The sequence below is a fragment of the Gambusia affinis genome, linkage group LG19 (assembly GCF_019740435.1).
Source record: "Gambusia affinis linkage group LG19, SWU_Gaff_1.0, whole genome shotgun sequence".
Taxonomy (NCBI): domain Eukaryota; kingdom Metazoa; phylum Chordata; class Actinopteri; order Cyprinodontiformes; family Poeciliidae; genus Gambusia; species Gambusia affinis.
Window position 1 is genome coordinate 21305515 of NC_057886.1, and position 12993 is coordinate 21318507.

Genomic DNA, 12993 nt, shown 5'->3' on the forward strand with positions numbered 1-12993 from the left:
AATAGATCCACTAATAGATAGTTTGGTGTCTTTTCCTGCCAAACAGTGTCGCCGTGTTAATTTTAACTACTCCAATATGTCGAGAAACCATAGCGGGCCTCGCTGTGCCAAGTAGTCCTACCAGATGGCATGAGTTGGCCACGTTTCCACTGGCATCGTGTACAATCGAGCTGCGCGCATGCGCACAGCGGACACCGCCGGTCTATATGCCCGCTGCGCTGTGAGCTCCTCTCAATGCGCCGCCGCTCGCATTTTATGGGATTCAACCTTCGAAGGAAAGATCTCCTGCGGGTTCGTTCGGTTTGAAAGCAGCGCAACGGCCGAGGAACACGCGCGGCACGTCTCTGCTTCCAACAGGAAGTGATGTCAGGCTGCGTGTCACCTGGGAAACGCGGTTGCTAAGAGACCGTGACAGTGGCCTCTTGTTTTTGAGTCCTTCTCCCCGTTTCCAGCCCCGTTTTTTTTTTTTTTTTCCTCACATGGACTCACACAGATAGACAGTAGTCCCTCAGAGGCTGGAGCTCATCCCTCCCATCCCTTAATCACCGGCCGGCCCTTCGGAGCTCCGGCTTAGCCTCGCCCTTTCTCCCTCATCCATCAGCTTCCACCCCGCTATCGAACAATTACCGCCTGTCTGAACTCATAACTTTTTCAGTGTCTCTAATGTTAGCAGCAGGGCTGAAGCTAACGGTTGTTTTGATAATCGGGTTTTCTATCAATTAATCACTAAGAAAAATTTGGTTAATCTTAAATGATATTGAAAATACGTACAATTCCTTTTTAAAATAAGAAAATAAGTATTTTATTGGTAAACATATATATCCTCCTGGGAACCGAAGAAAAAAAGTGTGTTCCAATTTCTTTTTTTGTGTGATTTCCTATCTATTTGGGTCTAAAAAAACACCTTACAATTAAAATTTTTTTAAAAATATTTTTATTTTTAATTTCACAGCATGTCCACTGTAGTGGACAACAGGATGATTTTAGTGTAAAAATACAACTGAATTTAGAAAATGAGCAGATTATCGCTTTAGAGTAATATTAACAAAAGAATAAATTTAATTTGATCAAAAACTAAATTCTTTATCACTCTTCGTTGTTTTCTGTTGCAAGGACAATAGTTGCCTGTGTATTTAGTTGAACATTGAACATAAGCAGTTCTACAGTTCTTCTTTTGGATATTTTAGCGGTGATAATCCTGGAAGCACGTTTTCCTTTTGGTGATGCAGAGAAACATCTTGCATTTGGTACACCTCATGTATGTCTTGCCATTGCAGCCCTTATTCCTGCATCTTTCTGCATGCTTGACATCCACCATCTCTGGCATGTGCCTGGCCCCTAGTCTGCGTACAGAGGGCTCTGGTTGAGGGATCCTTGTTTTGGTTGGTGGCTGATACTCTTCTTCACTGACTTCACTGCTGTCATCAAATGAAGGACTATCCAACAGCTCTTCAGCCAGGTGCAATTTGAAGTCCAGATACTGTTGGGTGTTCTTAGATGATCGATTAATCGCTTTACTGTCAGACTTGTATTGGATCCAAGCGTTTGTAATGGCAATATCAAAGAAATGAGCGATCACACGTGATGTCCATTTCTTGGTCCTGGTTGACATGCGATAAAAGCTCAGCATTCGGTCACACAGGTCTACGCCACCCATGTTGTCATTGTATTCTCTGATCACTGCTGGTCGTTGCACCTGGACATGAGCCTTTTCTTTGTTGGACCATCTGCTACAGATATCTTCTGGATCTTTCCCATACATAGTGGAAGCCATCAACACTGGTTTATTGTCAAACCATTTAGTGATTGCCAGCTCAGGCCTCCTCCGGACCACCGTCACTGATGCTCCTCTCCCTTCTTTTCGCAACTGCTTATCTCCTGGTAGCTGGCATGGCTTTGGTACTCGGTTCCTCATTATTGTTCCAGTTGCTGGAAGACCCTTTGCAAGCAAAGCATCCATGAGATCGATTGTTGTGAAGTATCGATCAAAGAATACACAGGTTCCTGTGGGAAGAGATTCAACCAATCGCAAGACTGCTGCAGCTCCAACTCCCAACCTTTGGCCCCTGAACGTATTCTTCCCTTGATACACCTCAAAATCCAGCACCAGACCATTTGGAGAGGCAAGGACAAAGACTTTTAGGCCAGTAGGGTTTGGCTTGCCTGGGACATATTGCCTGACTGGACAGCGGCCTGTGAAAGGGATGATTTGCTCATCAATGCAGACCTTATTATACCTTGGAAGTCTGAGACAACCTTGCCTCACACGGTCAAGCAATGGTCTGACTCTCCAAAGAATGTCTGACTCCTTTGTCTCTTCTGTTACATCCAGATCATCAACAATCTTGAGTGAGCTTCTCAGCTTGTAGAATCTATCCCTTGTCATTTTCCTGCTAATAACTGGCACTTTAGTTTTTTTAGCCCAAAACATTTTAACTCTGGGATAGCCAAGGCAGGCCATGTGTACTGATATGCCAAAGAAAATCTTGATTTCTTGAGCAGTAGTATTTAGTGACACTCCTGTCGTTTGCAGCTGTCTTTGATTTGTAAAAGCTGCCAAATCTTCAAAGATTTTGTCGTCGATGTACTGCGAAAAGTATTGGATTGGACTCCAGTGTTCTCGGATTTTAGGGTCATCTTGACAGACAGGAAGCCCAGGTAGCACAGGTGTGAATCTATTATGATGGATGGGAAAAAAACACAAATAAGTACTAAAATACTAAATACTAATACAGCAATAATATAATATGATAATAGAATTGGATACATTAGCCTAGAACTAAATAAAACATACAAGGTAGTCCTGGCCCACAAAGCACGACGACTTTCCTGCTCCCTTTCTGGTTCTGAGTCTGTCTCCTCATCAGATACTCCTGCATCTTCTTCCTCTCCTTCTTCACCTACTTCTTCTTCACCATCTTCTCCTGTCCCAGGCTGATACTCATCCTCATCCTCATCTGACAGCCCCAAATCTGAATCTCCCTCTACTATTCGGTATAAAATCCTCTCTGCTTCACTTCTTTCTCCTACAAGAATGTTGACTCATTAAATACATTAAAATGGTCCTGGTGTCCACTACAATTGACATTCATAAAAGGACTGTTATTTCAAAACAGAAATTATTAAACTCTTTTCTGAGATAAAAATATTATCATTGACATGTTAAGAAACAAGACTATATATAATTATCATGGTAAAAATAGCAATAGATAAAGAATAATTTGCTTACCTTTCCTCTTTCCATAAAATGTGGTTGTTGGTATGCCAGCCATTTTGATTGAAAAGAAAAAGTGAGTTCCCAGCATGCAAACCTATCACATGACACATCACTGGAAAGCCCAGGATGTCCTCTAAAGAGTAATGCAGGGCTTGATAGGGTAACTCAAAATAGTAAAAGAAAATACAGGTGAACAAAATGTCCACTATAAAGGACACAAATGAATGGGCCGGGTCTCAGGAGGATATATAATAACAGCAGTCCTTTAGTGAATGCTAATTTGTAGCATCTGTCGGTAAAAAAAAATACTTCTAACATCAACGTGAAAAGTTTAAATTAACAGCAATATTTCGTGACATTTAGCTCATCATAAGAGAAAAATGTTTTTCAGTCATAAATTTAAGTGCCAGTTTCAATTTAAATATGTAGCTATTAGCTACATATTTAAGATATGACCACTATGACTGTTGATTTTCTTCTTGCTACCACGTATCAGGATGCAGAATATTGCAGAATAATTTGTCGATTATAAATGACCTACAGGTTGGATGAATGCGACCTGGCTATACAGACTCGGGTCACATTTGAAAAAAAATCAGATATTGGAGTTAGTTCTACATGTGCAAATGTAACCGGGTTCTGCTTCACTCCACTGTACCAGGCCGGCCCAAGTAACCCCTCGACTCTGCGTTGTGTAGATTTTTAATGAAGACGAGGAGTTTCTGGGTGAACAGTCAGTTTATTTCCTGAACAAGAACATATCAGGGGTTCGAATCAGTGCAACGGGTCAGCTTCACTCAGCACACTACAACAGAGCATTATGTTAGCTTTTAACTTAGCACAAGAAGTCTTTTACAATATTAACAAAACTAAAAGTACAAAAATTTGTGCCAGGCACACATATAGTAAATAGTTATTATACACTATTAGTCTAAGTTAATAAAAATGATGTTTTATTATGTTGCTAACACTTTTTCTACTGTGTGCTGAAAAATCCAACTCACCTCTCGTGTAGCTTTCACAGACTGGCACTGATTACAGTGGCCAGCAAAATATAACCAGCCGCACCGAGAGAGATGGCGCTATTTCCCCATTGCACTAATAAATATAAAACAAGTGGAATTCTACAACTTAAACCTAAACACTGTTACACAAGGGACCTGGGTTGCATTTACAAAAATTGGATCCATGTTGTTTAGACTGTCATAAGGACACAAAAATGCAGAAACGGCTGCTGAATACAAAAAATGCAACTGGAAATTATTATTCTGCCATATTCTGGCGCCCCCTTCAGTGTAGCGCCCCCATATTGACCCTTTGCTCGACAAGTCACGCTCTTTAATCTCGGCCCGCTCCGCCATGTCTGACGTCAAAACAATCAATTTTCTCCTCTAAAGCCTGTCAAAACAATGACATGTAGTAGCCTAATATATAGCTTTATTTAGTTAGTTGGTTTCACTTTTAAAATGGTCATAGGATGCTTCGGTCGGCTGCACAAACGGAGAACCAAGCTTATTTTATTTTATAACTTTTAATGAATAAAGATACACAGCGATGGATAGCAGCCGTCAATCATAATAACTGCCAGCCCTCGGTGTAATCGTTTCAGGGAACACTTTTTACAAGGTAAGAAAATTAACGTTCATACATTACAAGTACCATTAGAAATACGATATCCAATATCGCATTATGAAGAAGGTACGGCTAAACGCTGGTAACCATGGAGACAATGTAGCCTAGCATCTATGGAGAAAACAGTTTAGCATCTCGTCTTTTGTACGTTTTTAGGACTTCTCCGGTGTAAGGGGAACCGGTGTTATAACTTAATTATATAAATCATGTGATGTGAATTCAGCCAAAATCGGTGATGTGTTAATGTTTGATCAACAAATTAGCTCGATTCGAACAAGAAGAAGCTCTTAGAAACTCGGCCCGCTCCGCCATGTTTGATGTCAAAACAATCACCCTCCTCTAAAGCCTGTCAAAAAACTGACATGTGGTAGCCTAATATAGGTTTATCTATTTATTTGGTTTCATTTTAAAAATTGTCATTTTTAAAAGGATGCTGCGGTCAACAAATTAACAAATTAGCTTGACTCGAACAAGAAGAACCCGTGAATAAAGTGACAAAAACAACTTTGGTAAACAGTTTCTGTCGCTCTGATCAACAACCCCGACCCTCTTTCCCCACGTCCATCATGGCGCCTCGAATTATTTAGTGACGTAGTTGCAAAGGGTCATTAGCGCCTACCCACTTATTACGCCACTGGTTGCGCCCCAGTACAGCAACTGGTGTGGAAGTCTAGAGAGGTCGACTTAACCAGCAAACCGAAGACAGGAGGAGGCAGCAGCTTTGAAAGGTCTGCTTTTTGTCTTCATATGAGGCACATTCATCCTCCCATCTTTATTCATTATCGGTCTGCGGTGTCCACTCAATCAGTCGGTTAAGGCTGACGGAGCTGGCGCTGCACAAACACGCCACGGCTAGGGAGTAAAAAGGGAGGCTACGCTCCACACCACACACCCCGAGTAGACACTGCAGCACAGACAAACAGGGGCGGGATGGGGAGGAAGAGGAGAAAATGCGAGGAAGCTCTTTTTAAATAACAAGCCGAAGAGGAAGGGGGGAATTGAGAGGTTCAAAGCCAAACGAAGGGAGAGAACAATCAATAACAAGATAGGGAGAGATACAGGAGGACGAGAACACCTCCACAAACTACTGAGGTATGTAGAAGGACTGGAGGGGAAGGGGTGAGAGTGTGAGAGTTAGCGAAAGGGAGGGATATCCACTGCACTGTTGTGTGACTGGAAATTTAATAGAGCGAGGGAGGCGGGGAGAGAGGAAGAGGAGGAGGAGGAGGAGGAGGATGAAGGAGCGACGCAATGCAAGAGCTCAGAGCAAGAGTCGCTGCTGCTGGGATGAAGCAGCAGCGGGACAGGCTGCTGATCCTCTCTCCATGTCTGCTGGAGCAGAAACAGGTCGGCCACCCTGTTGCATCCAGACTCGCTACACCAATCAGGCATTACATTACGACCACTGACAGCGGAGGTCAACGCAATCTGTCACCTTATACTATCACACAAGTGTTAAATCAGCAGACTGGTTCATTAGCCCGCAGAGAGAGGTTTTTAAGAAACTATTTAATCTATTAGGGGAATAAACTTTTTTTTTTAAGTATTCTTAAATAGGACCTATCTTTTGTCCATCCATTTGAGTCTCAGTTGCTTCTAAAAGCAGCACAAGCGATGTAAAAAAACAAACACCCAGCTGTTTTTGGTGTCTGGAAAATGAGCCTTTCAAAAACTTCCAGATTAATCACATTAAGGCACTGCAACGTTACCTAACAACCCAAGCATAGTTCCACCTGTTGCCAACATCATGCTGGTTCTCCAGCATGTTTGGTCGGCTTGTTTTACTGCTGTATGTGCTGTACAATGGCTGCTGGAAAAGACAAGTGTTTTGTTGTTGACTTACCACCCAGAAACCACTTTCTGCCTTCTTGGTTGTGCAGGAGGCTCCATTTCTGCTTTTCAGAGATGTACGGTTGTATAATTGCGCTTCTGTTTGCGTCTATTTTTAAGTGCGAGTGTAAAGATTGATTTTGAGGGTGTGGCCAGCAGCAGTTTATTTGGATTTAAAGTGACAGAAACCCTTACAACAACTCATTCTAAACTGATCAGGCTAAAATTTAATTAACTGGGAATAATTTTTTTGTTTTATTTTGCCCGTAGACCTATCCTAACCTGTTTAAGAAAGCAAGTTTCTTATTAGTGCCAATCTCAAATAAATAGAATGGCTCACAACAAGAAGTATTTAAAAAAAATGTTTTTTTAAAAAAAGTATAACACTGCGCTCTAATTTAAAGAAATTTAACAACAAATCTAACACCTATCAGTCTGGAAAGGGAGCCCAATAAATTTCTCCAGTGTGAATCATTATTTAAATGTGGAGAAAACATGGAGAACCTTCCCAGTTATTACAAATCATTTATGTTTATTGTTGCTGCCAATAATCAGAGACAGCTATGCTCCCACATTCAGCCGGGTTACCTTTTTCTCTTGATTCAAAATCAAATGAAAATAGCTTGCTGCATTTCCTCGTTTATCTTTGTTAGATATCAAAGTTTGTTTGATGATTATGAAACATAAACAGAAGAACTGAATGTTAGTCAAAACGGGAACATTTTGTGTTCAGATTTGATGAGTTAAAGCAGGAAAAACTGACCAACTTGTGATTGCTAATCGGCAGCTGTTGTGAGGCGTTTATGGTCTGCAGTGATCAGTTTCAAACAATCAGCCGCCTCCCTTTTAATTCCCTGCTGAAGTGACTGACGGCTCAGTCTCCAGCTGACCTTTTCCCTTTAAGTTGACCTTTACGTTTTCCTCTGTTATCCGTCCCTGGGGAGTCTTTGATAAACTGCTTTCACTCTGGATCAGCCGCACATCTCCTTCAGGAGAGGAAAAGCACAGAGTCCGGCTATGCAACGCATCTCAAAATGTAATTTTATTCAGAATTGAAACTATTATATAGATTCTCTGCTGATAGAAAGGATTTTTAAGTGTTTTTGTTAATTTTAATGAAAAAAATACCTAAAATTTTTATTTCTAGGAAACTTTATCACTGTTTAATGTTCGATTAAGAAAAAAATAAAGCAAAAAATTTGCTACACTTAATGCCTTGGTCAATAATTTATTAACATTGATTAAAAAAAAGTACTAGATTCACTTATACCACAACATTTTTCCCGTCTTATAAGTGAAATAATCTGCCAGTAGAGCTAGGGCTTTTTTATATCAAGGTTAATAATTTATTGACTTCAAGCTCCTATATCTTGTAAAAGGTTACTTTTAAGTTAGTTTAGCCTTATTTCAAGGGTATTAAGTAATTTGCTCTGAAAACTAGACAAGATACTTGGTAAGATTTTGTGTTTTTGAAGATTGAATTAATCTAGTTTCTGTTTAACAAATCATTGCGTGACCTTTCCTGTTTTACCCAGTTTTTACTTCATGCTGTCGTGTTTTATTTTTATATTTTTAAGCAGTTATAAGGCACTGTGGGGAAACTTTAAACTGCTGCTGCACAAGTTACTCAGCAGGTTGTTGCTAGGTAACCAAAGTATGAGTTGCTAGGTAACCAAAATCTGAGAGCGCTAGTTGATGTCACCAACTTTGCTTATTATAATACTATTGACATTGGTCATATATCTATCACCATATATATTGGTATTTATTTAGTGTCCAGTCTGACTTTATCCTTTTTTTGCCTTCTTTTAGTTTTAGTCATGGTTAACTTTTCGTTTTAGGCTTTTATTTTGAAGGGACGCCTTTCAGTTTAACAACAAATGAACTGATAAAATGTTTTTTGTTGAAGCGCTGCCTCCACCAAACCTTTGGGTGAACTTTGCTCCACAATCCTCATTTTTTATTTACTTAATCTTTATTTAACAAGAAAACAACAAACTGAGAGAAACAATCTTCTTTTGAAAGACAGTTTTTCCTTCCACTAAATGTTTAGACATAATAGGTAGATTTTATTACAGACTCAGTCCAAATCAAGAACAATCAATTATAAAAAGAAGAAGAATGGTATAAAATACATTAAAATTAAGATTTTGCCAAAAATTCTGTAATTGTGAGATCAATATTAGAAATTTAATAGAAAAAAACTTGGATATTTCTTAGTGTTGAAAGTTTAAAATTTGCTAGAAAAAATTCTGACAGATGTTGAGATTCATCTCAGAAATGTATTTGAAAAAAAAAGTTTAACATTTTGATATTTTTTTGAAACTCAGAAATTTACATTTTTCTCTTGAAAAATTCTGAGATAAATTAATATTTTTTCTTGCAAATGTTTGACCTTTGGAGCTAAAAGATTTACTTATTTTTTCTAGAAAATTCTTAAAATTAATCTCTACATGTCTGAGTTTTTTCTTGCACATTTTCAACATTCGGAGGTCAGAAATGTCTAAGATTTTGCCAGAATATTTCTGGGATTATTCTTATTTTTTTTATAAGTCAAATATCTTCCATGATTAAAACATTCTCGCATGACCATGGCAGAATATTTCTGCATTAAAAATAACATTTGCACAAACATAATTTTTGTTTTTTTTCATTTGCTTTAAAACCATCAACATGAATAGAAACGTATGCTTAGAACATACAACTTTATTTGTAATTAAATAAACTTTTTGGTAATATTATGTAATTTATTGACATGCACCTGCAGGGAGGATAAATGTGATTGTGTCTGCAGTGGCAGCAGCGCTCTGCACAGGTGGAGCTGTGTTGCCAAGCAGCAAATGCTCCTTTCAGGAGCGGTTGCCCTGGATTTGTTGCAACTATCCGACTATACAGGATGAAATGCATGCTGCCTGCGTATGTTTTGATTGTTTTTTATTTAAAATAATGATGAGACTGCAGCAGCAGCTGCAGGAAGGGTCCGTGGTTGCATCCACCTGAAGATTTCTGAGACAATTCCCATCGTACCAGCGGCGGCAGCGCAGCACTTGGAAACGCTGAATCAATCTGAGAGGGAGAAAAAGAGAGAGGGAGAGAGAGAAAAAGAGAGAGAGAGAGCGTCGGCGGCAGCTCTGCAGTGGAATACGCGGTTATTTGAGGAAAGCTTGGAGCGACGTTGCGTTTTTAGGACTCTATGAAGGCATTACGAGATTTTTCAAATATGGTAAGTCCGTTTGACTTTCCCTCACGCTCGTTTCTGTAATAAAGATAATGATTATTGCTTTATTATTATTATTATTATCATTATTATTATTATTATTATTATTATTATTATTATTATTATTATTATTATTATTATTATTATTTTTGCGTGTGCGCGCTTGTGTCCCGACAGTTAAGTGGCGTTTGACGCTCCGAGCGCAGCGGTAATCTGATATCCATGCGATGAGTCCCGCGCTGTGCGGACTCTCACATCCACATGTCGGAATATATTTATATTTTCTCTCCGTAATCCAAACTTTTCCTCGCTGTTCGGTTGTTTTTGAAGCAGATGGTGTTAACCTTGGGTCATAAGATGGGCAGCATCCACTGTTGCGCAAGCGGTTTCCACTGAAATCTACTTATTTAACCCGGTCGGGTCAGGCTGTTGCTTCTGGCTTCACTCGAGTGGACCGTGGCCGATGACCCCTGATTTGGCGGTGGCGAGAAACGCGCAGGAAGCTTGCGGGTTTTTATGCGCGGGCTGCGTTATCTTTGATTAAGAAGCTCTGTGTCAAACTAAAGGCCCGGGGGCCAATTTTGGCCCGCTGTAACTTCTTATGTGGCCCTCTAGAGCCTTCAGGATAACAGCTGTGTACTTAAAAAGCAAAGCAGTTTTTTTCTGATGCTGCCATGTTACCTGAATCTGTCTCTTTAGTTTTTCAGGATGCCAGGATTGAAGAAATTTACGCTGAATGAACAGATCCCTCTATTTTTTTGCAAGTCTATTGCAAATTTGAGTTTAACTGATGCCAACTCCCAACTGCAGGTGGCAGTGTTTCCTCCTTCATGTACCTTCAATTCGCTGAGTTATTTTTACAGTAAAATATTATAATAAACATCTATTACATAGATGAGTCCCTCAAAGGTTTCGCAGTTCCATGATTGTAAATGTTTGCGCAAAATGAACGGATCCTTGTATTTTTGTGCAAGTTTACTGCAAATAATGTCAAAAACTTGTTTTTAGTAATGCTAACTCCCACCTGCAGTCGGCAGTGTTTCTTACTTTTTAAAATTAAATCATGTTGAAGATCTTTTCATATAAGTACAAGCAGTTTTTCATGATTCTTACTGAAAATTATTCTAAGTGAACAGATCCCCATATTTTTGCAAGTTTATTGCAAATTTTCCTCAAAAATGGTTGAAAACATCAGGTGTAAGCGATGCTAACGCCCACCTCCAGGGGGCAGTGTTTTTTAATTTCTATTTCTTCAATGAATTCTTCCTAAAATTAAAAGTTATTGAATATTATTGAATAATCGCTCCATGATTTTGTGATTTTTTTAAAAACTTTCTTCAAAATAATAATTAAAGAGTTTGTGCTGCTAATTTAGAAATATTTGCAAGGGATTTTGTAACTTGGTGCTTTTAAAGTTGGGCGGTCCTCTTTCCATGTTCAGATGATGGATTGATTGGATTTCTTTGAAATGTTCAAAGCTTGAGATATTGTTTTGTAACCTAATCCTGCGATAACCTTTCCACAGCTTTCTTTCTGACGTGTCTGCTGTGTTTTTAGGTGGTATGATGCCGTTTGTCCTTGAATGTTTTCTAACAAACCCGTCAGGTTTGGGCAGAACGGTTGAACTTATCCTTAGATCAGATTTAAGGCTGCAACAAATGATTAGTTTAGTTATCGATTAATTAAACGATTAATCAGATAAAAATGGCCACATTCTACAGATTTATTTATTTAAGCCTTTTTCATACAATAAAAATTTATCTTTTTGTGTGTTTTTGATTGAAGAGATACAAATGAACAAAATAAATCATTTTAAAATAAGAGAGTAAACATTTTATTTTGTATAATTAGTAAACGCTTCATAATTCGTAGCAAAGAAAGAATTTATTTCTGCTTGACCTATGAAGCCAGTGGAGGGCTGATGTAGTGATCAGTTTTAGATTAATTGATTAATAATTGGATGGGAAAAGATGCTTTTTTTGATTCTTCTTTTTTTTTTAACCATAAATGCTAAATATCCACATTCTTATGGCAGTTTTGACTTAATTACTGATCTGGGTATGTTGTTCTTTCAGCAATCCGGCTTTTTGTTCTGAGTCTGTATATCCCAACGATTAATCGTAAATTAGTTGATGATTATTTCAATATTGATTAATCACGATTAGTCGTTTCAGCCTTAACGAGCGTATGCACCTGTGGACGGTATTTAATGATGAGGAGCTCAAAGGAGTGTTAGTGAGAGCGGGTGAACACAAAAACACACAAAGTTCAGTGTTAAGCACTCAGACTAAAACACATTTTTGGTAAAATGCCAATAATAACCATTTTTTAGTGTAAATTTTGCAAGCCATATTCACACACTGCTCTTTATGGTACCTGTAAACTTAAACAGTATTCCAGCTCCACCACCAAGAGAATGACCATGATGGCTACCATTTATGATCCTGAGCTTTACGGCTTCACTAAGTGGTAAAACTTTAAGGCGATGGTAATTTTTTATGTTGAGTGTAAAACTGTGCATGTTATCTGCTGTGACGGAGCGAGCCGTTGTCATCTGACGATTATGAAGCATGCAGCAGCAGCAGCCACACCAGTCACTACAAGGCCACAGTTTCATGGGAAGCTTGTCACATAATATCATATTTAAAGGCAAGGTCCTCCAGTCGAGGGAGCGGGGACGCGGTTTCCACATATCAAGACGTGTTTGCACTGAAAAGCGAGGCTGAAATGTCTCTAGGATTTGTTGTTTTTCAACTTCTATTTATTAATTTTAGGGCAGATTATTGATAATTTGGTCTTTCTGCCAGAGAGAATTCTCTCTGGCGACCAGTATGAAGGCATACAAAGGTTTTAAAATGTACGGTTTCCAAACCTTATAAAAAACCTCCTCGAGCAAATCTAATCTTTGGACAATGAGCAGCAGAGAAACAAAGAAAAACAGAAAATTTAATATTTCAGCTGTTAATTTAAAGGGAACATATTATTCAAAATTCACATTTTGCGTAAATTTGTCCTTCCTTTTGGGTCTCTGCTGCCTTTAAAACCACTGCACAGATTATGGGCAGTTAGTTCATGTTTTTGGTATCTGGAAAGTGAG

The 12993-nt window shown here is 38.8% G+C and overlaps 2 protein-coding genes across 3 annotated transcripts in view; one reads left to right on the forward strand and one right to left on the reverse strand.

Annotated features, from left to right (window-relative positions):
- Positions 1–41: 41 nt before the first annotated feature.
- LOC122822597 (piggyBac transposable element-derived protein 3-like) lies at positions 42–3455 on the reverse strand. 2 transcript variants are annotated; one of them, XM_044101422.1, is made up of 3 exons: positions 3230–3455; positions 2795–3026; positions 42–2675 (listed from the first exon to the last, which is right to left on the reverse strand). In XM_044101422.1, exons 1-3 carry the CDS (start codon positions 3303–3305, stop codon positions 1184–1186), a joined length of 1800 nt encoding a protein of 599 aa, XP_043957357.1. In that variant the 5' UTR covers positions 3306–3455; the 3' UTR covers positions 42–1183. The 2 variants fall into 2 exon arrangements, with proteins under 2 accessions (XP_043957357.1, XP_043957358.1); XM_044101423.1 differs by lacking the exon at positions 2795–3026.
- Positions 3456–9490: 6035 nt separating this feature from the next.
- lrrc4ba (leucine rich repeat containing 4Ba) overlaps positions 9491–12993 on the forward strand; it is a 46671-nt gene continuing 43168 nt past the window's right edge. The window contains exon 1 of the mRNA XM_044101426.1: positions 9491–9902. The gene's annotated coding sequence lies outside the window, so the exon portion shown is untranslated. The remainder of the gene's footprint in view (positions 9903–12993) is intronic.

Bases quoted from the DNA above. Each gene is read 5' to 3' on its own strand.
- LOC122822597 (XM_044101422.1), bottom strand. From the start codon at position 3,305: ATGCTGGGAACTCACTTTTTCTTTTCAATCAAAATGGCTGGCATACCA. The intron at 3,027-3,229 runs GTAAGCAAATTA...ACATTCTTGTAG, and splicing joins ATTTTATGGAAAGAGGAAAG to GAGAAAGAAGTGAAGCAGAG. The intron at 2,676-2,794 runs GTATGTTTTATT...CCATCATAATAG, and splicing joins TTGTGGGCCAGGACTACCTT to ATTCACACCTGTGCTACCTG.